At 39.8% G+C, this 27,395-nt stretch overlaps 1 protein-coding gene across 2 annotated transcripts in view; it reads left to right on the top strand.

Moving 5' to 3' along the window:
• The window catches only part of LOC111861330 (probable nuclear hormone receptor HR38), an 87,528-nt gene that overhangs the window by 19,613 nt on the left and 40,520 nt on the right, over positions 1-27,395 (top strand). For both annotated transcript variants that reach the window (XM_023845801.2, XM_023845802.1), the window contains exon 2: positions 15,927-16,036. In XM_023845801.2, coding sequence (XP_023701569.1) covers positions 15,927-16,036 — 110 coding nt within the window. The remainder of the gene's footprint in view (positions 1-15,926; positions 16,037-27,395) is intronic.

The raw sequence follows: 27,395 nt of genomic DNA, 5'->3' as shown, positions 1-27,395 counted from the left end.
TTGTGGTAGCGTGTGAACAAAGGAAACGGCATTGAGAACAGGTTTATTATTGCAGATTCGAATTTCAAACGGTTTCTGAACGTGACTCGTGATTTACTGCCAGTGAATTCTGATAGCCTGCAACAGATTCTGAATAAAAGAAGAACTATTACCCAAACATATTGTAGACGATTTACTTTTAAAACAATTTGGACACAGCTGTTCCATGATTAATTTATGCTTAATTAACTTCGGTATTTTTTTTCTCTGGGATATTCCATTCGCACTGTCCTTCATTTCATCAAACCTCCTCGTTGTTCATACGCGATCAGTAATACCAGCAACGTCATTGAAAGACTTTCAGCAACCCAGGATTTTATTCCTGCCGATGTAATTTCAGACAAAAATCATTGTTATATTAACTATGAATTCTTACTGAATTTGAAATATGGACATTTTCTTGGTACAGGGATAATTCCTGTAGTTTCATCTTCTAAATGATGACACTCATATTTGGTAAATCGATCACGGTACCCGAACGGTCTGTACTGTCTTCGCTCGCTCGGAAGCCGGGATCGTGGGTTCGAATCCCACACAAGGAATGAATGTTTGGTATGTTTATGTGTTTATTCTGTGTTTGTATTCTCCTCTGTTTAGGCAGAGGCCTTGCGACGAGCTGATCACTCGTCCAAGGAGTCCTACCATATGTAAAATGATCGTGAAACTGCAAATCAGAGGCCAGGGTTCAAGGGGACTGTAGAGCCAGTGAAAAAAGGTAAATCGTCATTATCTGTGGCCCAGGACACAGATGAGCAATTATTTTTAACAACGAACCTGGTGGCGAAATTTTTTAGTTATCTCGGGCCTCTACGGCCTCTTTCCAGATAAAATTCTGGTTATAAAATATTAAAAAGGCATTAATTGAATAGGATAATATGAAAATGGAACATGACTACGTTTCAGCCACCGGATGTTTTCCCTTTTCCAACTAATTAGTTAAGACCCTGGCACTTGTTGAAAGTACACCTAATTTATAGGTAATGCGACCCATACACGTACAAATCTGGCTGACCAGTCCGGCTCGGATTAATTTCACCACACACGTATGAGCGTGGCGACCCACACACGGACGAGTTTGGCTCATTGGAACTCGAGCCGTGTCGGACTCATGAGCCAGACTCGTACGTGCATGGGCCCCCTAAGAGAAAGGGCCTAACAATTGCAGTAATTCCGACAAATATCCCAAATTCTGAAGGTACTTTGAAGATGTTGGAACATGCATTGAACTGAATATTGAATGAGTCTCACTCCAGTTGTCTATGCCTAGTTATAGGTACAGTAAATCGAAGCAACAGATACATGTACCAGGATCTCCTAACTTGAACATTCACAAAAATCTTGATTTTATTGCCTTAATAAGAAACCATATTTTGTATAATATCTGATCATCGACACGAGCTACATTGAATTTATTCTCAGACCATATTTTGCTTTCCCAACTTTATATATTTTCAGGCTAACTAACTAACTCCATGGACCTCAGCCCATCCTGAGAAGCCAACAACTACTCAAGAAATTCAGAGAATTATATGACACCCGAAGTTTCTTTCCCGTGTTCAGACAGCCCGCCATTGGTTTCTGTCACAAATCAGACTAATTTTGTCCACACCCTTCATCTTGCATCTGTAAGACCGATTTTAATGTTATCCTCCCATCTACATCTATATCTTCCTAGTGACCACTTGCCTTCAAATTTTCCTGTCAAATCTCTGTTTGAACTTTTCTTCCTTCACATGAGTGTGAGCATTACAAATGCTTGTGTAATGCTTCAGATTCAGCTCCTTAAGAAGCATCTAATAGCACTTCCGTGTTTTTCCCCGCTCTCTCCCTCCCCCTCTCCCGCCCACCCTCTCTCTTTCTCTCCACAACCTGACGAATTCAAAATTCCTGCTCAATATTCGATCCACTGCGTCGAAACCCACAATGATAATTCCCAATAATTTCAGGTATAAATGGAGTTAACCTTAAAAGAAGAACAGTGGATACGTCTCGTAATGAAGTTGATAATAACGACAAGCCTAATTAGCAGTTACAGTCAGTTTCGTCGCCCTTATAAAAGTAGGGCGGTAAAGTACGTACAGTGATAGATTTCCTCCATTGCTGAGAAAATTCTTCCTTATTTCAGATAGAACTAATGAGTACATGAATATCCTGTTTGAACGCGTCCTGCCGGAAGTGATGATAACCTGACGAGAAAAACTTTCCATCTACTCAATAACAATCGCATCTTCAAACGACCTAGGCTCAGGCACTGAGCGATCTGCTCTACATTATTTACTAAAAGTGTAGAGTTAATAAAGATAATTAGAATGATCAAGTCAAGGAGGATTATGTTGGCAGGTCATGTAGCACGAATGGGGAGACGAGGAATGCGTATAGGATATTGGTGGGAAAGCCAGAAAGAAAGAGACCACAGGGAAGACCAAGGCGCAGGTGGGTGGACAATATTAGAATGGATCTTAGAGAGATAGGATGGGATGGTATGGCTTGGATAGATCTGGCTGAGGATAGGGACCAGTGGAAGGTTGTTGTGAACACGGTAATGAACCTTCGGGCTCCATAAAATGCTGGGAAATTCTTGAGTAGCTGCAGAATTGGCGGCTCCTCCAGAAGGGCTCAGCTCCATGAGTAAGTAAGAAGAGTTAATAAAGGGCTAATCCAAGGGGAAACACAATAGATCATTGAAGGTCGCAGTGTGGGGCCCACCCCTTACAGACACACATCTTGCCTCCATCTTTGAGCCGATTGTCTAGAAAATGTGGGAACCTAAACATCTCACAACCCTATGGGCCTCCGTGGCCTCCCTTAATGTCAGAGACCAAGTTTCACACCCATACAGAACATAATTTTTTATATCCTTCGTCAAACCATGGAGTGTGTTACTCTCTTTGGCTAAAATGTTGATGTTTTCTTCAATACTTTTCAAAGCCCAGTTCAGATTCACAGCATCACCTACATTTTCCAAAACCGAGAACCTGCTCGAGATTTTAGGCACGCGGTAGTATAGTTGGCGGAAGCACTATGTTACAAGCCGGAAGGTCGCGGGTTCAGGTCCCGATAAACTCATTGGATTTTTTTAATTGGCCTAATCCTTCCAGCCGCACTATGGCCCTAACATAAATGAGTACCAGGAATATTCTTGGAATATTTTTGGATATAACGGGCTGTCGGCGCGTAGGGCTGACAACCTTGCCGCAATCTGTGAGCCGATTGTCTAGAAATTGTAGGAACCTCAACATCTCACAACCCTATGGGCCTCCACGGCCGGTTACAGGGATACCTTTACTTATGTTACTGTTCTTTACATTCCACCTTTTATATTTTCTTGAAAGTGAATTTCTCCATATCAAACTTTCGCATTCCCATTCTCTCCCTAGGTTTACGATCAGCAGACAGTGATCAGCATCACAGTGAGCTCATCTGGAACATGTTAGAACAAGTGCACTCATAATGCCGTCTTCTATCCACCAAAATGTGGCCAATCTGACTGTGTCTTTCCATCGGGAGAGTACAAGTGAATTTGTGAATGTTTGCAATTTCTGGACGTTGCACTCCTGACAATTAGTATTTCGGTGTGGCAGAGTTTGCAGCATTAACACCATTATCATTACAAATTTCACCTAAACACTCATTCTCAATTTTTGTTTGAAAATATTTTCAGTGCTTCCTTTGGCATTCAAACGTTGTAACATAATTTTCATGTGGTACTTCGGTATTGACTGAGTACATGTTCTAGTTCCTCCGTGGAAACTGTCTCTTGTATCATCAGTTTTATCGTTTGTTAAAGCTGATTACGAAATCATATTACTAACATTCTGTGTCCTCTTAATTCTTCATAAGATTCCATTATTTACGAAAAATCCTGTCCATAATGCGTGATTCTCATTCCAATTTCATAGAAAATTACATAATATTCTGGTGATTAAGCGCCATTCCTGTGCCATCTGACGTCTTTTACTCTCGCTAAATATGACTTATATTTTGCTACGAGTATTTATGTTGTAACTCTTGTCAGTGGACCTGCCCTTGTAAGGAATTCTTACATTTCACGTGTCAAGTCACGTGTCCGTTTTCTGTTGCCTACACCTTTCCAAAAATATCCTTCCAAACCCTAGATCCTGTGTAACGTTTCATAACAAGCTGTTCTTAAGATGAGGAATTGTTAGCTCCACGTCCAACCCAAAATCTTGAGGACTGTTCCTTATTGACTGTCCGAAATTGTTTGTTCAGTATATTCGCAGCTACCCTCAATATCTGGAAGTCATTTCCTCTATTCTTGACCTGAGAATGTGCCACGCCGGGCACTATAGAAATTACTGACACTTCTTTCTGTGTGATAAACCTGCTTGGTTCATCATATTAGGGAGAGTCTGGTTGTTGTTCAGTTGTGGCTTTTGTTGGTATGTGATGATTCAACCAGGTTCGTAATGCTCCTATCTTGATATTACGAGATGGTGTTTAGCAACGGAATCTGTCGTTGTGATAAACCTTCTGCGTTCATTATATCAGAGAAGGCAAATATGTAATTCGGTAGCGGATTATGTTGTTGAATGTTGTTTTCATTTTTAACTTGGTTTGGGGATGACAATACAGAATTGTGAGTTCATCCAATTTATCCATTTTTTTAGGGAGGGACAAGAGAAAATTCAGTAGTGGATTTTGTTGCATGATGAAACTTCCTGGTACGTTACACCAGGAAATGCAAATATATAGTTAAATGGTACTCACTCGGATTGAAATTGTTGTTGTTGTTGTTATTATTATTATTATTATTATTATTATTCCATGAACCTTTCTTTTTTATTTTATCCGAAAGGTCATCAATTTCTTATATAATTTTTCTGCTAGGTAATATTCCGGATGCTTTATCGTAAAGTATGTGTATGTTTGCAAAGATTACATGAAACTGCAATTAAGTTGGGTCAAGAGAACATTCAAACATTTCTTCAGGAGAAGAAAGAACATACCTTCCCTATTGATGCTGGAGCGAAGCTCCCAAAATTAACTGTATTATTATTCTGAGCCTTCTGTCATGTCTTAATCAGGCTGAGTTGTCGAATGTTATTCTTCTCATTTTGCTGAAGGACCGCGATGCTTGCAAACTTTCAGATTGCTGACTCTCCGCCCCTCTTGCGCACTGATTTGTTTCGAGCTGGTTCCTGCATAATTGGCAGTGTCTGTAGAGGAGTGACCGACATTCATGCATCTACTTGCGAAATGCTCTTGCACTAACATGTTCTCTGTTTCTGTTCGTCTCTCTTCTCTGTTCTCCCTTACACCTAATATTCTTTCTTCCATTCATCCATTCTTTCCTTCCTCTTTTATGTACTTAAATCCTTCTGTTTAACTATTTTAATTGTTAATTTTATGTCGCTTCCTTTTTCATCCAGTGGCTTTATTAATACTGCTCTTTCACTCTTCATTTCTCTTAAAATATTTTCCTTCAAGTTTATTTTTTTTTACTTCTCTTTCTTGGTTTCTCTTATTTGTTTTCCTTACAATTCATTTTATTTTTATTTTTCCCTTCTTTTGCCTGTTCAGTTCTTTCCTTCCTGTTTGCAAGGAAGTTTACGTAAATGGTGCCTGCAATTGTAGCACCATACGCCTATGTTCAGTTATCTGCCAATCGTTTCACTTGCCTGTGCTCGCCCTGCGGGCAGTCCCGCGACCTCAGTAGAGTGTTGTACCCGTTGGCATGACCGCCACGTCTGCAGGAGCCACACGTAACACACAGTATTTATGGATCACAGTCAGATGTAAGCACCAGCTTTTATGGAATTCCTTAAAGCGCCTGCGTGATGCTCACACCCAAATTCTGCGGTTTTCAACATAACTCAGAGTTATAGTTTGTGTTGTATGGTGGGCGATAAAAGAAATACACAATCCTCCATTGAAAGCTAAGAGTCGTCCATGAAATTTTCCGTCTTGTATCTAACCTGAAGGCTTCAAGGTCCTGTCCTGCAATAGGCCACTTAGTATCGAATTCCACCCAAAATTTTACCTCCGTCCACCATACGTCTTAGAGTCGGTTAATTAATATGTTATATAACTCTTACTATTAACCTGTTAATCTGTATAGCCATCGTCAAGTTCAAGAACCGAGGAAGCATAGTCGATATAGTGACTGACTACTGGCTGGACGACTTAGGGGTCGGAGTTCGAGTCCCGGTAGGGTCAAGAATTTTAACTTCTCCGTTTCGTCCAGACCGGTTCTGGGGCCCACTTTGACTCCCATCCAATTGGCACGGAGGCTCCTTCCCCGGGGTAAAGCGGCCGGGGAGTGAAGCTCACCACTCACCTCCAACTAGTGCTGAGGTCAAGAAAACGTGGGTCTCTACACCCACTCCCCCATACGCCTTCATGGCATAGTGCTTAATTAGTTTACATTTTTACCATCGTCAATTTCTGTCGCCTAAAAGTTCAAAATACGAGTATATAAGGACACTGCTGTTTTCGTTATGCTGGTAACTGCTTCCATAGTTCTATGCCATCTAGTGTGAAAGCACACAGTCAAGGGTTTCTCTGTGAAACAGCTTTTATAAGACCCGCTGTGTTTCATTTCGTGTAGGAAAATACAGAAATCCAATACTAATTCGAAAATAATGAACATCTCTCTAGGTTGGAAATTTATGAGTTCAGTAACTTCAAAATTGTAACTAAGGCTTGAAGATTGTTTGCTCTTCTTAATAAAACACATCTTAATAAACTGGGTATGTACACAATATTAAGAGCTAATCAAAGACAATATCAAAGATTTCCCAGCTCCAAACACATACAGGAATTATTTCTAGGTACGAGATTGAACATTGGTGTGTGAGTTAAAACCATTTTCTTAATTGAAGACCTGAAACAGTTAACATAATTGATATAGCCGTGCATGTTTGCGTATATATGTTCAGAAAGTAAAAACAAAAACATATTTAAACAAAATATTTATATAAGATTTGAGGTTTTCACTGAGGTGACTATGGAGAAAGCAGTCTTCTGGGATGTGGCACCATGTAGATGTGGTGTTAACCGACGTTTCGGAGGAACGTATCGTCTGCTTGAACCGGTTCTCACGGTCTCTTCGCTTGCAGATTTTCTTGTTTTTCCTTCTACCCTGAAGATGGAGGCGATACGTTCCTCCGAAACGTCGGTCAACACCACATCTACACGGTGCCACATCCCAGAAGGCTGCTTTCTTCAAAATATTTATAATATGAAGAAATAATTATTTTAAAATGCTGATATTCTTATTTGATAAAAGTTTATTTTAGTTATCGAATAAGTCTGTATATCGACGTTATGTGATATAAATTAAATTCGCTTGTGATCACAGATCCATTCCTGTTCTTACAAATTAGAGTTCTTGCCACATTTATTTTTCCCGATATTTTTATATGTATTCATGTATTAAGAAAATAGCTTTCGGCTGCAATTGTATTATTTGGGAGCAGATTTATTTGCCGTACCAGCTGGTCTATAGGATTCATTCTGCTTCTGTAGCAAAACTGAAGCAAAGACAGATTCGTATGGCAAGCAGAGAAAGAGAAGGAGACTCATGAGAAATGGATCCATCATGCACGAGATAACATATTGATCATTATGTAAACGGAAGTGCATATCCATCCATCAGGTTCTCAGACACTGTTCATCAGTAGAGGCTAAAGACAAGCGGACAGACGATCATAACTAAATAATTTTCCACTTGGTACATTACCTAATTTCTCTTTATAGAATTAACATTTGTATTTCTTTGCTACAAAATTCCTAGAAACGATAGCTGATGTTAATAACTTACGCTAAACTGTACAATACAAGACAAAATATTTAGAGTATATTCAAAGAAGCTGGTGCAATGTTATAATAGTAATCAGTTAGGGCACACATTTCAACGTCCCTTCATTGCTTCAATTCTTATAACTGACCTTCCATTACGTATGGCTCTGAACAATGTGCTAATTCAAGGTGACGAGCTTTGAAATAATATACTTCTATATTGCGTAAATTAATATAAAGGCCAAAACAGACGCCGTGGCTTTAGTCCTCAAGCTACCGCCGCTTGTGCTCGAAGTTAATGCCAGCTTTAGCGGATAGAGGTGTCGCGTGGTCAGAGCAACGAATCCCCACGGCCGTTAATTTCGGTTTTCTACACCTGAGGCGCTACTTTTCCATTCAAGTAGCTCCTCAATTATCCTCACGAGGCAGAGTGGGCCCCGTTCCAGACCCACTAGTCAGAAAATCTGGTAGCGCCGGGAATCACACCTGATACCTCTGGATCTGTAGCTAGGAACTCTGACCACTGTCAAAGCCAATGCTGTATAAAATCGTTTCGAAAACATAGGTTACACAGATTGCGTTTATGGAGTTCATAGCCTAGCGAGGAAGTGTGCAGTAGTTTCCCTATGTGAAAGAAGCGTATGGAAGCTATAAATTTGTGAATCTCCTACGCTTTATGTAACTCGGAGATGCAGCAGTGCCGAAGTGGTGAAAGTCTCTAGTCAGGAAGAAACTTCTTAAGGTTCCTGTGACCCCAATCACAGTGCTCCTTAGAGATGCTGTTGATGTCATCTCCCAATTATGAACTACACAACTCACAGCAACATTCGTTTATTTTATTAGACACTATTTCATTTCCTTTTGGTACGGTGCGGTTTATTTTGTAAGTGTACCGTGTCGTTTGAACTGAAGATGTTTGGTTAAACTATTCATTAACGCCTAATTTACGAAAGTCTAGCGAACTTCAGCAGAATTTTTAGTTCTTATTCAAGTTTGGTTCCGGTCTAAAAAACCGAAATTAACGGCCGTTGGGATTCGTTGCGCTGACCACGCGACACCCTCTATCCGCCAAAGTTGGCACTATTTTCGGCGACAAGCGGCGGTCGCTCGGTCAGTATAATTCGCTTGCGAACTACAGGCCACGGAGTTCTTTTTTCGAGTTCGGTACTTTCGACAGACCGAGGCATCAATTTTCTAATATAATCTTAATCTTAGATTAAGAGGTTTCAATTTTAGAAGGCCGTTAGAAGGCAACAGCTGTTGATAAATTACAGTTATGGTCATTATCAAAGTGGTAATTATAATTGTCTATCTTTAGTTCTGTCTTGGTACTTTAACGACATAGTATCAACTATATAGGTTGAATGAACGTTTGTACTGCATTTGGTTCAGAATATCTCTGCTGTACGAGTATCATTGTAACACCTGCTTCGTATTTATGAAACCCTGGGTTTATATCTCCGCCGGAAGAAATTCTGCAGCCTTATTAACTGAGTTTATTCCTGATATTTCCAAGGCTCTCCAGCCAAATTACGAGGTAATATATAGTAAAGTATCCCATGACTTTTCTTCCACATCGTTTCGAATTCAAATTCCAAAACACCGTAATGTTCTGCGCCATATAACTTACATAACTGATATAATATCGCTACATAAACCAAGAGATTTTTATCTCGCTTAGTTGGGGGTGGAGTCCAACTGGGTCCACTCGGCACGGCGGTCACTGATTGCCCTATTGTAACCTGCCCCGGGTGATGGAGAATTTGGTGGAATGAAGATTGGAAGGGGAAACCGAAGTACTCTGAGAAAACCCGTCCCAGCGCCACTTTGTCCACCACAAATCCCACTTGACCAGAAAACCAAGAGTTAAGGCGACGTAGTATAGTATAAGTAATAGTGGTGCTAGTAGTAGTAATATTAATAATAATAGTAGTAGTAGTAGTAGTAGTAGAAATGATGATGGTGGTGGTGGTGGTGGTGGTGTTGGTGGTGATAAGACCAAACTGTTCCTAACTCTTCTCATACCGATAATAATAATAAAAAAAATTTTGTGAGGGTTTGATGTCCTCGCACTGTTGGTCTTGATGAGTTCTGTATTTCTGGATATAATGCCGCGTGGTCCACTTAAAGTCAACCAATTTTACGGAGAAATGTATTGCCTCCATCTTCAGAACTGAGGAGTAAATCAAGCAAGAAACCAGAACGAAACAGGCAGCAGACAGCCCTGCTTGCAGCCTACTTCATACTGGGTTTCTGCCTGATTTACCCTTCAACCCTGAAGATGGAGGCGATATATTCCTCCGAAAAGTTGGTGAGATTTAATCGGGCTACGCGACGTTTTATCCCAGGAGACAAAACTGTTCATCTGTTGGTATATTTATATTTTAACTTAAATAGTTTTAAGTCTTCAATTGCAGTTGTTCGTTCCGTTGATTTTATCGAACTCCAAATAATTAATGTTCAGTGTGTATTGCGTAAGATGTCTCGTTATGTATGTCCATGTACTGGTCTCAGAGCGATCGCCCCGAATGATATTATCTTGCGGACGCCTTTGTTTGTTTCCCTCTCATGAGTTTTATGCAATCGTCATATTCAATACGTAACAACTCTTAGACATCTAATATTTATTACCTTTCACACAGAACTCTCAGGAAATGAATGTTAATTAAAACGACCTTCTAAGTTTAAAATGTGTTTCCTCATTACTAATCTTCAGAGTAACTTAATTCGTTAAAAGTTAAGCGATTGCAACTGACACTAGTGCACAGCTGAATAGTATACTTGAAGCTTGAGACATCTAGTGACAGAATGCAGAACTACTAGCACAGTGCAAGGCACGTGGTTGAGAGGTACAGGCCGTCTTTTCACTATTACCTTTTGTTTCACGAATTTGGTTTGTTTAAAGAGCAGTCTGAATTAGTTATGTTCCCATTGTAGTTACATTGGAACGTCAGACATAATACGCAGTTAACTCCGAACTTTCCTACTCTTCTCTCGGACGGAAGGGCACAAATTCTCTCAATCTTTTATGACATAATATGTCCATTGCGGTCCTACCTTAAGAGCTATAGCACTGTTATGCTAACTTTACTATTAGAAATTATTTGTTTTTAATTGCATTCATTATATCGTTTTGATATTTTATGTCTTTCTGCTGTGATTTAGTTTGCGTGAAGAGAAGTTTCGTGTACAAGGACAATCGCACTTCTGTAAAGGAAAGTAACTTACCTAAAATTTTATATATACATTTTAGTTTATTCCTAACCCTGTTTATTAATTGTTCGATATTGTGTAAATTCATATTTCATCGGATGGTATGAAATATAATACTCGAAGCCAGAATTCATTATACTCACACACACGCCTGACTACTTTATGTGGCGTGCATTCGAATAATAATTTCATACGTCCCCCAAACTCAGTAGTTTCATTAAACGACAATTGACACTGCGGTGTCAGGTTCAAAGCGACAAATACCAAAGCCCCTATTGAATACGATACTGAACCAGTTCAATCTATGTCCTACCTTCCAACCTCGGAACATACCTCCCCAATACGTTTCTAAATATTGTCGTCCTATCTTCATTTCAGTCTTTCAAACTGACTTTCTACAGAGGTTTCCTCACCAAAATTTGTATACAATTTTTGTCTGCCCCATTCTTGCAATAAGCCCATCCCATCGTGTCCTCCCAAATTTCATTGCCCTAATAATACTAAGCGACTTGTATAGCTCACACATTTCCTCGTTAAAAGATGGGTGTATCACCACTCACTTCTCCCTTCATAGAGCCAGTATTCGCCGTGCAATTTTGCTTACGGAAATTTTTGATTGATACCCCATGCGTGCGACGCAAGAGGCCTCGTTTCACTCACATTAAGAACTAAGTAAAGTAAATTGAATTTTTTCCTGAACGAAATGTGTCTGTTGAACGGAAAGTTGCCGGTGTGCAGAGTGCCAGGAGAGGGGGTGGGGGCTCGCCGTGACATCGTTCCTTTTTGCTGTAAGCTGTCTCGATGGACATCAACTGCAGTCAGACAACTTTCTCGCAGTAATACAAATCCCTGTTTCTGACTACATATTTCACGACACCTTGAAAATAATCATAAAGCAAAATGTATCTTCAAAATATAACGCGGAATGGTTAAAAGGAATATTTTCTCACACTTCAGTTTTAGTTAAAGCTGAAAGCACAATAAATTAAATAAATATCATAAATATAGATACTACAGTAATGAAACTTTCACATGGGAATGTAGGAGGCTGGGGTCAAAGGTGAACGTGATGCGTACAACCTTAGTTCACTAAGACAGATACTGTGTTTCACAACGGCTTACGTTTAGGTGTGAAAATTAAAAAATCCTTATTAATTATGTCACTTCTGCCCTGGGGGCGTGAAAGTTATTAAACTTCTAATGTAATTTTAATTCCTATACTACGTGAAAAAGTTTCTCATAAAAACAATCAAGAACCTGCAAGAGGTTAGCTTAGTTTGAAGTACAATGGCGTGCTTTGGTGTCATCTTTCTATATTTCCGGAAGAACAGTTACGTAAATATCGTTCTGTTGCCTTAATACACAGCATGACTTTGCTGCCATCTGTCGTGCAGAACGAGAACAACAACGTTGCGAAACACATGAAAAAACTCGTATGTTAGCACGTCTTGGGCGCCGTATTACGCATTGCAGTCAGTGAAATAATGCAGACACCTTTTCTATTTACTGAAGCTTCCGCCTCAAGTACATATGTCATTAGGGAGGTACAGGGAAACCAGGTGGAACTGAAATTAAATGGGACACATCAGTTGCTGGTCTATGAAGATGACGCGAATCTGCTGGGTAATAACATTGATGCTATGAAGAAAAATACATAAATTTGAAATGGAGCTAGCAAGGAGTTTGATCTTGAAGTAAATACAAAGAAAACGAAGCATAAGTTGCCGTCTCGTCACCAGAATGCAGGGCAAAATCATGACATAGAAGTAACTAACAAATCTTTTGAAAATGTGGCGCAGAGCAGATATCTGGGAACACCTATAACCATTCAAAACCTGATCCAGGAGGAAATTAAGGGGAGACTGAACTCGGGTAATGCTTGCTACCATTCAATCCAGAACCTTTTGTCTTCTCGTCTGCTGTCTAAAAATGTAAAAATTAGAATATAGAAAGAATGCCGTCTTCTTGGGTGTGGCTCCGTATAGACGTTGTGTTAACCGGAGTTTCGGAGGAAAGTACCGCCTCCATCTTCAGGATATAATAAATCCGCGAGCGATGAACCAGGGTGAACAGGTGGCTGCAGTGTAGCTTAGGTGCCACATAACAAGGAACTTCGTGGTTTAGAGAGATAATCTATCATCGATTTTAATACAGTGAAATAAGAAAGCCTATACTGTGGCTGGACATATGGATGAGAAAGAGGAGAAAAAATACGTACAGAAGAATCCCCTCGGGAAACGTCCGTTTACAGAAAAATATAATATAAGATAAATCTTAGGAGGCTACGTGGTGAAATGGAGGTGTGTGAAACAGGCACAGAAACGGAAAAGTTTAAACCTTCGAATTTTACTCTCGGAGAGTTAGCGTGCTGTTCTTTTCTGGGAGAGTTATGAAGCTGGCAGTTGCTGCTTGCCTCACCTGACACATGCTGATTCCGATACATTAATGAAGTCGATATTATTAACAAAAAGCAAACTGAGTTATCAGTAGTACTGATTAAATTTCTGAAATTGGGAGCCTCATCGGGCCCGCCAAAAATGCTAATCATTAATTACCATACATCTAAAATCACAAGAAAATGCCACGTTAAGTTAAAAATATACAGTTCGATAGAAGAAGTACTTTATAGACATAATTAAGGTTCATTAGTAATTAAACAGTAAATTTTAAATCAAATTTAAGTAATTTTGATTCTTTAAAATCCAGTGGTACTACATGTACCACGTGGTTAAACACATCTGAACTCTGTTTCTGCTCACGCAGTGTACTCTTGTGCTTCATATGGTCCTCACAATAAACAGCAGTTTTTCCCCTAAACAGAATTAACCGACTGGTATTTGTGGAGGAGATCTAATATGTTTCCTCTGATGTATGAACTGAATATTGGTGACTTCAAAAGCATGCATTCGCACAAAGGAAGTTTCGTAATAAACAAGTTTTGGGAACATGGGATTAAATAATAGACAGTATTTGTTCTTAGAAAATTAAACTTCTTCTGTATTTGCCTAAAAAAAATTTGAATAATTTCTGTTACATCGTGAATAGCTAAGATATGGATACGAATCAATTTAGATCTGTTTGAAGATACTAGCATCGAATTAATTCGGATATGCTGAAAAAGTTATGAACTGTCAGAAATCGAACTTCCTCCTAGACAGTGAAAAATTATATATATTTTTGTCATTAGTTTAATTGTAGAATTCAATAGACGTCTCTGTGTGGCAAACAAAAGCAACAATGCGCTGTGGCCATGTGCTAGGAGCGTAGCAACACAATTGTTCCACTCCATAAGCAAGAGCCAGCCCACCCTCTGTCTTCACTATGGAGAGAGATAAAACAGAATAAAAAAATGGAAGAATGAAAAATCTCATCATTGCATCGTCATCATCATCATCATCATCATCAGCTGTATAGACTGACTCGCTCCAAGTTTGAAATACCACTGATTTAATAGCTGCTGAGTTCCCTAGGGACGAATTTTCCTGTCTCCCACCCCCCTTCTGTAGCGTCTATATAAGTTTGGCAAGAGCGTAGTATCCAGAAACATTTCGAGTGTTGCATAAGGGGTGAACATTTGCGCTTGTGTTAGAAAATAATGCTAACCACCACAGATAACGGTCAGTGTGACTTAATGCTTTGGGATAGTTATGCAATTAGAATTAGTTATTTTAATTTTATAATTTGTATGTCAAAATGAAGGTCAGTTATGAACTGTCTTTAAAGACAGATTTAATGTCACGATTGGTAAGTTCAGAAATAAGGTAAGTGTCAGAAAAGTGATAATAATAATAATAATAATAATAATAATAATAATAATAATGTGGTACAAGTTCTCTTTGGTTTTCATACGTCATTAAAATACTTTAATTTCAAGCCTATGTTTCGTATTATCAGAGTGTTTCTATAATTTAGGCTGTGATATGTTACTTTTTCAGTCGACGGAATCTTCACTGAGGGTAATATTTATGGTTAAACGAACTGATACACAAAATATCAGACACTCATTGCTGGCTGATGGGTCTTATGTGTGAAGTCAGCTTGTACCGGTTCTCACGGTCTCTTCGCTTGCGGATTTCTTATTTTTCCTTCTACCCTGAAGATGAAGGAGATACGTTCCTCCGAAACGTCGGTTAACACCACATCTACACGGTGCCACATCCCAGAAGACTGCTTTCTTCATAGTCACCGCCGTACAAACTTCAAATCTTACACGGTCTTATGCATGTTTTCGTTAGGGATATTTAATTGATTATCCTATGTAGGATTATATACCAATTCTCCTATTTCGAAATACATCGGAATCAGAGGTACAGAGAGACGTCTCATGCTGAAATTTTCCGTAACTATAGAGTTCTTGGTAAAGTGGTAATTAATTTTAATATTCATATTACTCTCCTGAAATCATGAAGGTAACGAGTCTCTCTTACGTGTTTATCACCCTTCCTGTTCTTCCGCAAGTTTATGGTTGTCAACTAACTCTATTCGTCTCTTTCTCACCACATTTCAATCGCTGAAGTACATGTCCAAGCCTGTTGTCTTTTAAATGCCGTTACTGTTACGTTTCATGCTTTGTATATCGGTTTTGGAAGTCGTTCTCCCTAGAATGTAACATGTTCTACCGTTTTGGTTCACTCATCATTTATTCTGTTATTTGAAAAATATATTTGTGTGGCTTCTTTAGTTCAATTTAATATACCTTCTCGACCTCTGCTGTTAGCCTCTCAAAAATGAGCTTAAAAATGTTTATAAACTGACACCGACATAGTATTAAAATATTTTCATCCGATAAAGCAGTTATGAGTAATATTTGCCATTTTTAATTTTAATTATGTTAGTATAAACTAAAATTAAGACAATATACAGGGCGTTTCCTCTTAGTCACGTGTGTGTCTGACCGCTATTTTTTCGCTTAGGCCCCGAAGTGCCCAAGGAGGTGGCCGTGTCGACTGAAGTAAGCAGCCTAGGTCCGCGCGGCACTGCACCCTTCACTGTGGCCTCAAGTATGCTGCTACTGCACACACAGGTAAAGTTTAACTCATAAGAATGTTAAAAAAATGCGACGAGTCACTTGGTGTAAATTCTGACACGGGATTTTAAATTTAAAAGACATAATGGCCGCGTGGAAGAAAATATACAAGTTTTATAAAATGAGCTTGTAAGAGCTGTAAACGGCTTTCCATGTGTCAACTTATTAATTTGGTACGAAAATAAGAGAAATTAAAACGGGCCCTGGAAAGGCTATGAACGTGAAATATTGCTGTGGACATATCCTTGTCAGAATTTACAACAAGTTCTTCGGATGAATCTGCTTTAAGTCTCAGTAGCAATGTTGTGTCTGCTACGTCCTTGAGAATGTAGCATTAGATGTTCATCGTGTCTACAGGTGTCTCTGTAAGAACGGATGGGATACAAATTCCTGTTGGTATATCATTTGCAACACGTTTTCTGAGTGTTACGGACACAAATCCTCAGCAGGAGAAATAGAAAAATATTTTTGACAGATGTAATTTAAATTATGTGGAGTATAAGTGGTGCTAACATATGCTAACTTAGCTAGACGACAGAGTAAAATAAATTACGATTAATTTTTACCTTTGAAGTTTTTCTCCAAGAAGCAATTTTTTTACCTCGGAAACATAAATTTGTCATAACATATTCCCACATTGACAAACCCCTTCTGGTACAATTAATGACAAAAATATTCCAGTAAAATTCAAGGCAAATTATTTTAAATGTGATTGAAGGAACGTTGCAGTATTTTCACAGGTATAAACTATAAAATGTAAAAGACAATTTAAAATATTGCGAACTGTACAGATTGAGTTAAGTTTCTATGGATACGAACGTGTGCTTTGACACCACACGGAAGTCGTGTAGACCCTCTCTAAATAATTAATAGCTACACCACAACTATTGAACTGTTATAATATATATTTCAAAACTCAGAACAAATTATAATTCAATTCCATAGTTGGGACTAAATGTTTGTGTGCAACATGAGAACATCATTTCCTCTCCTTCATCAGATATTATGATTATTAGTCGTCTCCAAAAATATCCGTCACGTTGCCCGTAGGTCTGTACACGTTTCATCTCTCAAACTTCTTTATAGGTTCTGATGATATTTCGTGTAGGAGATATGCACTAAATTTATCGGCGAATTTATTAATGACCTGCTCTATGTGAAGGGACTAATTAATATTCCTGTATATTTCGTTAAATATACAAAAAAATGTAAAAATTGTTTGAAATAAATATTAGATATTTAATGAGGTGAATATTTGTAGTGTAAGTTATAAGTCCGTGGAGCGGTGAGTTTTCGAAAATAAAACGCTTATTGATTCTGTAATCGCAAGCCATCCTGCCGTTATTTTAATTTATGTCCGTGAACGTTATAATTTCATATATTATAATAATTCTAAAAGTCGGAAAAATTATGGAGCCTTGTAGGCTCACATTTCATATTCGTACAAATAGGACCTTAGTAACGTGTGTGAGTGTAAATAATTGCTTTTAATATTTCTAAAAACTTACATAAACGTTAACTTTATTATAAAGTTTGACTTCATCGAATTGGTATCAATGAAAACGCTTAATACTTGTATTGTCCGTGTTCAGAAAATTTCAAAATGAACTCAGGACTGTTCCCTTAGTCTATACGCTTCTCGCTTTGGTGTCTAGCGCTATTGTTCCTTTGATTCATGTTTTACGTTTCTATAAACTAATTATGAATCTGAAATATTTACAGGCGACTGTCTTGTGAAACATGCTTTTCATATACTAACTTTCACAAATTACATTTCTGAAAGGAAAGTCAAATTAGTGTCACTGCATACAAGACGTTCGCAAAGTTAATGGACCACTTGCTGTCTCAGTCGTTTCCAGCAGAGTTTATTTGCTTTCTCTCTTCCACACATTTCCTCATCTCATTCTCTTTTCTTGGTAAAGCCGCATTCGAAGTCGAAAAGATTAAATGATGCAATAGTCAATCATAAAGCAATCACGAAAAATAATCACACATTAAAGTGATTTCACCTCTTTGAAATGCTACTTTACGATTGTGTAATCTATAGGACCTATAGGGGCAATGGCATGAAACTTATGAGGTATTAATTGAAAAGTATATGCAAGGAAACGGTCATAAGCTGTCTTAATCCCAGAATTTGCCTGTAATGAGTGATGAATACCAAGATAATTTTAAGCGAACACGAGTTCTCTAGAATTCGAGGCAGCAAGCTAACCACCGCGACTTCAGCCATGATGAAGTTCCTAAAATCCTTCTATAATGTATTCGTTTCTATGCACTTGTTTCTTTCTTGTGTCATTCATTGATGACGTTTCGCCTCGAAACATATCGATCACTGGCACTCATCTCAAGAAGCTGAGGTGTTTCATGGACGTTACACAAGTTTCTTTATTGTTACTTTATTAAATTAATTGTTCAAAGATTAAATGGTACCCCTTACACTTGATATGATCAAACACTTTATTCTATGAAGGGTGTTCTCCCCTCCAAGCGGTATTAAATTTCTTTATGGGGGAGTTCTTTGAATACTCGGATTAATGTCATTTTTCCAAATGCAGATATCAAATATCATGTTATTGTCACCATGAAAATTGTTCGAAGTGTCTTTTATTACTCACTGTGCTGCCATCTGTTTAACGTTTCTTTCGAATTTAATTTTGAGCTATTTAGTAAAGTGATTGACTGAAGGACTAGGCTGAATGAGACTGGCTATTCATCTCCATTTAATGCTGAGGCTAAGAATGCGTGAACCTTTACTCTTCACAGTGTGGTGCAAACACAGGAGCAGAGCCCCTTATCTTTGCATTGCTCTTACTTCTCACGGTGTGGTGCAAACACAGGAGCAGAGCTCCTTATCTTTGCATTACTCTTACTTCTCACGGTGTGGTGCAAACACAGGAGTAGAACTCCTTATCTTTGCGTTACTCTTACTTCTCACGGTGTGGTGCAAACACAGGAGCAGAGCTCCTTATCTTTGCGTTACTCTTACTTCTCACGGTGTGGTGCAAACACAGGAGCAGAGCTCCTTATCTTTGCATTACTCCTACTTCTCACGGTGTGGTGCAAACACAGGAGCAGAGCTCCTTATCTTTGCATTACTCTCACATTATTATTTAGACTCATCTCCTATAAACAAAAGTGTTTAATTAGATGTCACAAACTGAGCGATAGACCCAGCAAATTTCTTCCCTTTTCTTACAGTAAGCGTTCCCTCTCTTTTATTACAAAAACTCTTAAAATATCGAAAATATATTCACCTTTTGGGGCGTCGAAGAATTTCATCAGATCTTTTGCGTCTTGTTAGATGTGTACCGCCAAAACTGAAAGCATTTTAAATCATTCCATACGTGTGTTGCATAATAATTCGTAACGACTAAGCATTCAGCCTGTTTCTCATACGTAAACATATGTAGAGAGTAAGGGGGTTAACATGATTAAAACAGTTAAAACATATATAAAAGTGTTATTCTGTAGATATCATAACATTTCAGTTTATTAGAATTCGTTCGCTGTGTTCGGGTTAAGTTAAGGAAGTGCTCTGAAGTGGAATGGAGATTCGCTGTCCATACCGGACCCGTTTTGCAGGAACAGATGTTCGTGTTATGAGTTCCGTCAGACCAACGGAGTTGTCACACTCAGACTCGAAGCTTGAATGACCGGTTGGGCACTTTCCCGGAACGGGTTAGGCCATTTATCTTTTCGAGCGGGGGAGTGGGAGGGGGAGGGGGAACGGAGGAGTTGGCAATGTGTAAAATATCCAGATTCTGTGAGCACGGTAGTATATAATTGAAGTACATACATACAGCTCCTTTATTACGCAATTTGTTTCGGCATTTTGGCCGTCATGAGGCCAGTTTACGTATATCATCGCTTAATGCTGTTAGCTGCATGCATCGGCCAGCGTTTGCAAACTGAATTTACATACATACATACGTGATACGGCTGCTGAGATCACTGTACAAACTATAATGGCCAAGTTGGCTTTGTTACAATATTTTTATTAAACTTTAAAAGTTAGGATATACAACATTTTCTCCAGAACTTTTTCAGACGAACAATCACTCAAAATAGAATTATTAGATAAGATTTGAAAGTTTGTGGCGAAGGTATATTAATACAATTATTGTGATTTGGGACAGACAGTATTCATCGTCTTGGAGATAGGGACTAGATCTATCGATTGGGCCTTAGTAGATTTCTACCTGAAGACGGATACCGGATCCAGTCTCCGAAACGTTATAAATAAAAAACGGATGATGGGTAATGTCCAAGAACATAATAATTATATAATTATTTGTCTGTGAGGTTTTCATCTGCATTTAATATTCTGACCATGTGCTACTTTTTTCTGGCATGTTTGTGTAGCTAATTACCTCTTGTGCTTTCAGCCAGTGTCTGAGCCGTGTTCTAAAGTGAATTAGTCCTGTTGTATTGTATTGGGGCTTTTTATTTTTCTTTGATTAGTTTTGTCATGGTTATTTAGTACGCTTCTTATTCTGCACGTGTGATAGGTCTCTTCTTAGTTTATTTCCATTGTTTGGGTTTGTGATTTGATGTGTGCCTGCCACTACAGGCTACGCAGAGAGCAGAGTTGAAGTTTCACACCTGCCCTAGAACAAGCGGAGTGGTTAGCTTCGCTCCCAGCCAACTTTCCCTCCAGAAGTAGGTCTAACTTGGGTCGAATGGAGTAGGAAGGTGATCATAAAGTAAAGGATTTGGAATGAGACGGTCCTACCGTATTTCAAAATAATGCCCCATAATTATATGAAATATCTGAGGAAATCCACGAAACTCTCAGTCAGCGTAATGGTCTCCCGGCTGAGATTCGAACCGACACCTGCCGAATACTATGCCAGAACGTGTCCATTGCAACAACATTATCAGCAGCTGTGTTAATTTAGTCAAACAGCCAATTACCTTCTGAGAAACCCCGAAGTAATTTTTGTAGGTATTTATTAAATTTCTCCATGTTATTAATTATGAACTACCCCATGGACGCGTATAGGGAACAGACAGTATATCTCCAAGCTTAATTAAACTCCGTATTAAATGGAGATGTGTGGTTAGCTTCAAGATCCGGCTGCCCTATCCCCAACGAAATAGCCGCCGGTACCCACTGGATAAGGGCTAGTAGAAATCTAGTGGCCCTTCCAGGAATTTAGTTACAGTTCCTCTATAGTGGAGCCCTTAGCCTAGTTACTGTACCGACAGAGCCGTCACCTTCCCCTCTATAGGCTCTTGTTGTGGTACTTACCACTGACTGTGCCAGTCTCAAGGAACTTGGCATAATGAGGAGAGCTCAACGCAAGTCACAATGGTCCCAAATAAATGGCTAACTTTTAAGTCGAAGTATTCGCACCAATAAAGTTGTATGTGTATGATTATACTGATTTAAAATGCCTGTACTTAAAACTTTGATCTTCTTTACAACCCCTGAGCCAATAAACTAAACGGGCTGGTACTGTCCAGAGATGAGAGATTTAAGGTTCCCATTTCTGTGACTATGAAGATTATCTTCTTAGATACGTCATCTTGTAGTTGCATAGGTAGGCACTAATGTTTCAAAGGAACTTGCTAGCTCCTTTTTCAAGGATAACCTGAACATGGAGGCAGTAAGTTCCATCTAAACTCTGGTATCTAATCTGTCAAATTGCAAGGTGTCGCATCTCAGAAGGCAGTAATCTTCCTTTTCCAGTGTTGCAGGCTCTTTTCTTTTTAAATCGTTTAGTGAGGGGTGGAGTCCAACTTAGCCCACTCGACACGGAGGCCACTGATTGGCCTACTGTAGCCTGCCCCGGGTGATTATAATGATGGAGAGTTTGGTGGAATTAATATTGGCAGGGGAAACCGAAGTACTCGGAGAAAACCCGCCCCAGCATCACTTTGTCCATCGCAAATCCCACTTGACCAGACACGGGATCGAACCTGGGCCGCCGCGGTGGGAAGCCAGCGACTAACCGCTTGAGCTGTGGCGCGGCCTGGCAGGCTCTTAATTCTGGCTCATAGGAAGGACAAGTCAGATGGTCTGGTTTTGGGCTCCTTATGTGCAGATAAGAAAGAAAATACTTTTCGTTTGCTTGGTCATTCTCTTCTGACTAATAACTATCTGATTGAAAATTCGACAGGATCCTACTGCGCCAGCGGATCCCAAGCTAAAAGCCCCGAAAGATCGAATTCACGAAGCGAATTAATGTTTCATAATCGCGGTCGCTTTCAGATAATATTTTGGTGTGCATATTTTGAAGCACGTAGCAGCTTCGACCACAGGACTTTAACAGATATTTGGGAATTGCCTTCAGTACCGAAAAGAGAATTCCGAAGTCTAGAAAGAAACTCGATAACACATTGCATTTAATTACTTATCATTGTTCTGTAGTTTCATTGAGATATCAGTAACACTGCCCTAAGCGCAGTGAAATAGGTCTTTCAGCCAAAATTCAATGAACAATACAAATATGTAAGATTTAAGGCTTTCACGGCAGTGACTATGACGAATTCCATCTTCTGGGATGTGGTGCCGTGTAGATCTTGTTTGCTGCCGCCATCTGCTCACACTGGTTCATCGCTCGCGGTCTTTTATACCCTGAAGATGGAGGCGATACGTTCCTCCGAAACGTCGGTTTACACAATATCTACACGGCTCCACATCCCAGAAGACGGCATTCTTCAACTCAAATATGGTAGATAGGATTAAGACAAGATCGAACACAAGTTTACTCTTGTACCAGAAATGAGTACCAAGAATTAATTAAAGAGTTTTCCTGGGGAGTAAAGGGCGGCTGTCGCGTAAGGCTGACAACCTTGCCGCCATCTTTGAGCCGATTGTCTAGAAAATGTGGGAACCTCAACGTCTCACAACCCTATGGGCCTTCTTGCCCTGGTACAAGGATAGCTTTACTTCTTTTTTTTTTTTACTTACTCTGATAAACGAGTACACGTTTTCGGAGAGCCTAGATAAATGTAAGGTTGCCAAAATTGCATGAAGGTAGACCATGTGAACTATGAACTGAAAGAAAACTGCGTTTCTCTGACAGCTTAGTTCCGTCTGCGAGAATCGAATGGAATCATAAGACTTTATAATGGATTTCTGAATAAATAGTAAAGTTTTTAGGTTCTAAAGGGTTCAGACGATGGTTGATGACACACAGAATTACTGGGGTTTTTGGACTCTTTCCATCATCCGGAATTCTAAATCATAGAGGACACGACGTTTCGGAAACTGGATCTTTTTCCGTCTTCAGGTGAGAAAGGAAGACATCACCTCAACTGGGCCTCTTAGAAAGAGCTAATCTCAATCAACGAGTCCTTCGCGAGAATCTTTCAAATTTTTAATTCCTTTTGTTCAAAAAATTCAGATTGTCAAAAGAATTATTTCTTAAACACATGTTACAGACCCATCCTAATATAAGAGGTGTCACATGACAGACTTGCCGTATTTCACACATATTTCAAGAAACAACTTATGTCGACTTTTCTAGCGTTTGCTACATCAAAATCTGTACCTAGACCCACATAAAAAATGGAGAAAACGCAGTTCTCAGGAGCTTGGCTTGGCTGGATTACTAGCTCTGTGAAATTTTCAAACAAAAGAAGTCACTTCCCTCAGGCAGTAGCATGAATGTAAAGGCTCTGTAACTGCCAGAGGTAGCATGTGTAATTATATGTATCTGCAGTGAATCTAGAACATCTAGAACTACCTAGTATATCTTGGCAACGTGACAGAAGACCGGAGAGCAGAAGGGGCGGTTGCTCCGCTCTGGCGATGCCGCTGTATGAAAGCTGTTGACATTTAGCGCGGAATTTCTCCCAAGTGAGCTCGGGCGTCCCGACGCTGTATGATTATCTGCAAGTGTCCTCAAGCATGACATCCGGCACAATGCTGCCCGCCCGTTCTGCCGGGAATTAGATTAGTAATTGCGCCCGTCCGCCATGTTTGGTTTATGTGGCCTTCCAAATTCCGGTAACGGAGACCTGATTACTCCCAAACGAAAACAGTCTAATGCTGTTGTGTTATTCGTTTAAGTCTAATCGCAAAACACACGACTGTCTACGTTACATTTACGCGGACACGAAACAGAACTAAAAACTATACAAAGCCAATTTATCACTAGAATCAGAGCGAAGTCAATTTGCATTCATAAATCAAATTTAGCAATATGTAGAGCTTGTGGTGCTCATAGCGGTGACTATGAAGAATTCTATATTGCTCGATATAACGCCGTGTAGTTCGTTCAACTGACGTTTCGGAGGAACATGACGCCTCCAGCTTCAGAATCGAAGAATAAGGTGAATAAGGCATCTGTATGAAGCAGGTAATAAGCCCTACATCTTCAGGGTGGTAGAATAGGTTAAGTAAGAAACCATTATGAAACCGATAGCAAGCTCTGCCTGCTACCTGCTTCATGAAGGTTTCTTCATTGATTTATTCTTCAACTGAGATGATGGAAGAGGCATATTCCTCCGAAACGTCGGTTGATTTTCAGTGGACTGCACGGCGTTATATCCCGGAACATAGAACTCTTCATTATCACCGCTGTGAGAACCTCATATCCTGAATTTTAACGATACCTTCCTTTGCTTCAGAACTTCTGTAGGCGATGGTGAAGGAGTATATGACCAAGTCTAAGGAATCCTGTACCATGCGACAGATTAACTTAGGAAATACTGGGTTTTGAATTTCTCCCAAAAGCTAGTCTCCTTAAATTCTTTACAGTCTCAATCAGCATTATGACAAAAAAAACATAGAAGTTGTTCATATTCCATTAATTCATATCTCTGTATACAAAATGGCAGCGACTATCTTGTCACGTGTCCTGGTAGCGCAACAAGAAATTACTGGGTTCCAGATTAGACGAAGCTGTTTATTGGATAGCTCGTTTACAATTACAATTACAGTCGCTCTTAACTAACGTCTTCGAGACGTTGTCACCTGGCTAGTTTGTCGTCTTCTGGTTCTTAGCTGAGCTGGTTCCTTCTGCTCTCAGCTCTGCTCCTTTCGCCTCTGTTCTGGGTCTCCGCTCTGTCTGTCTGTCTACCTCTGTCACATTTTACGACCGACGGTCAGTCGGCCAGTCTGTCTTGGCATAAAGCACCCATCTGGGGCTTGCGACCAGATCTTTATTAGTGTTTGACAGTTACGGAATTGTTTTTGTGGGCGCGCTCCCTGACGAGAGGGCGGGTATATCTTTTGTATATGCTGCTAGTCCTTGCCAGTGCAGTCTTTCTCGGTTCCGAGTCCCTTGGTACGAGACCATATATAACTGTCTCAAATTTGAGACTTCCCTTTTCGTCGCATCTTACAACTCGCAGGGTCACGGTGGAGGTATTCGAACCCGCGTCCACACGGATTGGATCTCCGTTCTGGTCTGGTCTGGTCTCTTATATTTTACAGTCGGACGGACTAGAAAACACCTTCTTCAAGGGTTCCGTTTCACGTATTCTAGACATCGGTAGCTAGTCTATTCGTTGTCGCGGGAACTGCATTAGTTCTGGCTTTCACTTCCGTGGTACGGTCTCTTATGTATGCGTTGTCTCGGAAACGTGCACTACCATTTGCCTAGCAAAATGGAAAATTCCTTGTTTGGGTCCACTATTCCGACTTTTAGGCAGTGTTTACCGAACGTTGCTCAGCAATGGTTTGTTCCAACTTGTTGCCCTGCCCATGTGTTTTAACAAGCCGTTGTCTAGCAATGGGCTCCCGCTCTATTCAGACATTCCGGCTTTTAGGAGGCACGCCACAATATGAAATTGTTGCTCAAGAGCTTCAATTTTAAAAAGGAGAAAGCTTGTTATAAGACTATTAAAGGAGACATCCGATTGTTCCTTTCATTGAGAAACTGTTTGCTTTTAAATAATTTTAAATTGTACTGAGCCTACTGCGTAATAAAGTCGCCCTCATCTGAAAAAATATGTTAAACTGTTTTAAGTTCAGCATGATCGCCTTTGGTTAAACGAACGGGACTGGATTTCCGGCACGGCAGGAATCCAGACCTCCTCTGGAATCAACCCAGTCGTCTATAAAACGACTACCGGGACCCTTTCCACAGCGGTAAAACGTGGGAGTATTAATCTGGTGGCTCACCCGTATCTGGACAGCTGGCCAATAAATTCTATAACTTTATGGAACGTGAAGGATCATTACCGTGTTAAAATGCACCCCATTAGACTCTCCTGTCTGCCAGTCGCATCTAATCCTTACTTTTACGCTTTTACCCATTTAAGTCTACATTACCTCCGCGTCTACGTCTTAAGTTACGCGTGCGGAGCTGAGGTTTCTCTCGGTGTTTTACAGCCAAGATTTTGTAACTTTCTTCTTCTTTCGCTCATTCCTTCATCACATACCGTCTGTCTCGCCGTCAGCGATTTATTCACCTTAGCTATATTATATTATGAGTACAAATTATGAAGCTTCTCATTGTAAAACTTCCTTTGTGCTCCTGAGAATACATTAACGGAAAATGCAGTCAGAATGCATTGTAATTCATGTCTTGCAGCTGCTTATTTTCAAAGCGGTCCAGCCTTCGCCGCCAGAGCCCGTTATAGATCTGTTAAGGGATTACAGTGTTTTGCCATGGTTTTTGTATGATTGTGAAATGTGATCTCGTACTTTAATGAAAGAACCTAAATAGAGTTGAAGGATCTGACGTACATGAATTGAGGATTTTCGCGATTTATACATTGCTACTGTAGTTGAAATGAAAGAGCTGATACTGGGATGTTTTTGTGGGTCGAATGTGGAAGACCATTCTTAATTGTTTGGTGGGGAAACCTTTTTAAGGCTTAGAAGGATGTAGGAGGAAAACATTACTTACTTACTTACTCATGGAGCTGAGCCCTTCTGGAGGAGCGGCCATTTCTGCAGCTACTCAAGAAATTCCCAGCATTTTATGGAACCCGAAGGTTCATCACCGTGTTCACAAGAGCCTTCCACTGGTCCCTATCCTGAGCCAGATCTATCCAATCCATCCCATCCCATCCTATCTCTCTAAGATCCATTCTAATATTGTTCACACACCTACGCCTTGGTGTTCCCTGTGGTCTCTTTCCTTCTGGCTTTCCCACCAATATCCTATACGCATTCCTCGTCTCCCCCATTCGTACTACATGACCAGCCCACCTCATCCTCCTTAACTTGATCATTCTAATTATACTTGGAGAAGAGTACAAGTTATGAAGCTCCTCATTATGCAATTTTCTCCAACCTCCTCTCATTTCATCTCTCTTCGGTCCAAATATTCTCCTCAGCAACCTGATCTGAAGCACCCTCAGACTGTGTTCCTCCCTTAATGTCAGAGACAAAGTTTCACACCCATACAGAACAACAGGCAAAATTATAGTTTTGTATATTCTAATTTTT

Source organism: Cryptotermes secundus, unplaced genomic scaffold (genome assembly GCF_002891405.2).
Source record: "Cryptotermes secundus unplaced genomic scaffold, Csec_1.0 scaffold230, whole genome shotgun sequence".
In the NCBI taxonomy this organism is placed as follows: Eukaryota; Metazoa; Arthropoda; class Insecta; order Blattodea; family Kalotermitidae; genus Cryptotermes; species Cryptotermes secundus.
This window is presented reverse-complemented; position numbering and strand designations above follow the sequence as displayed.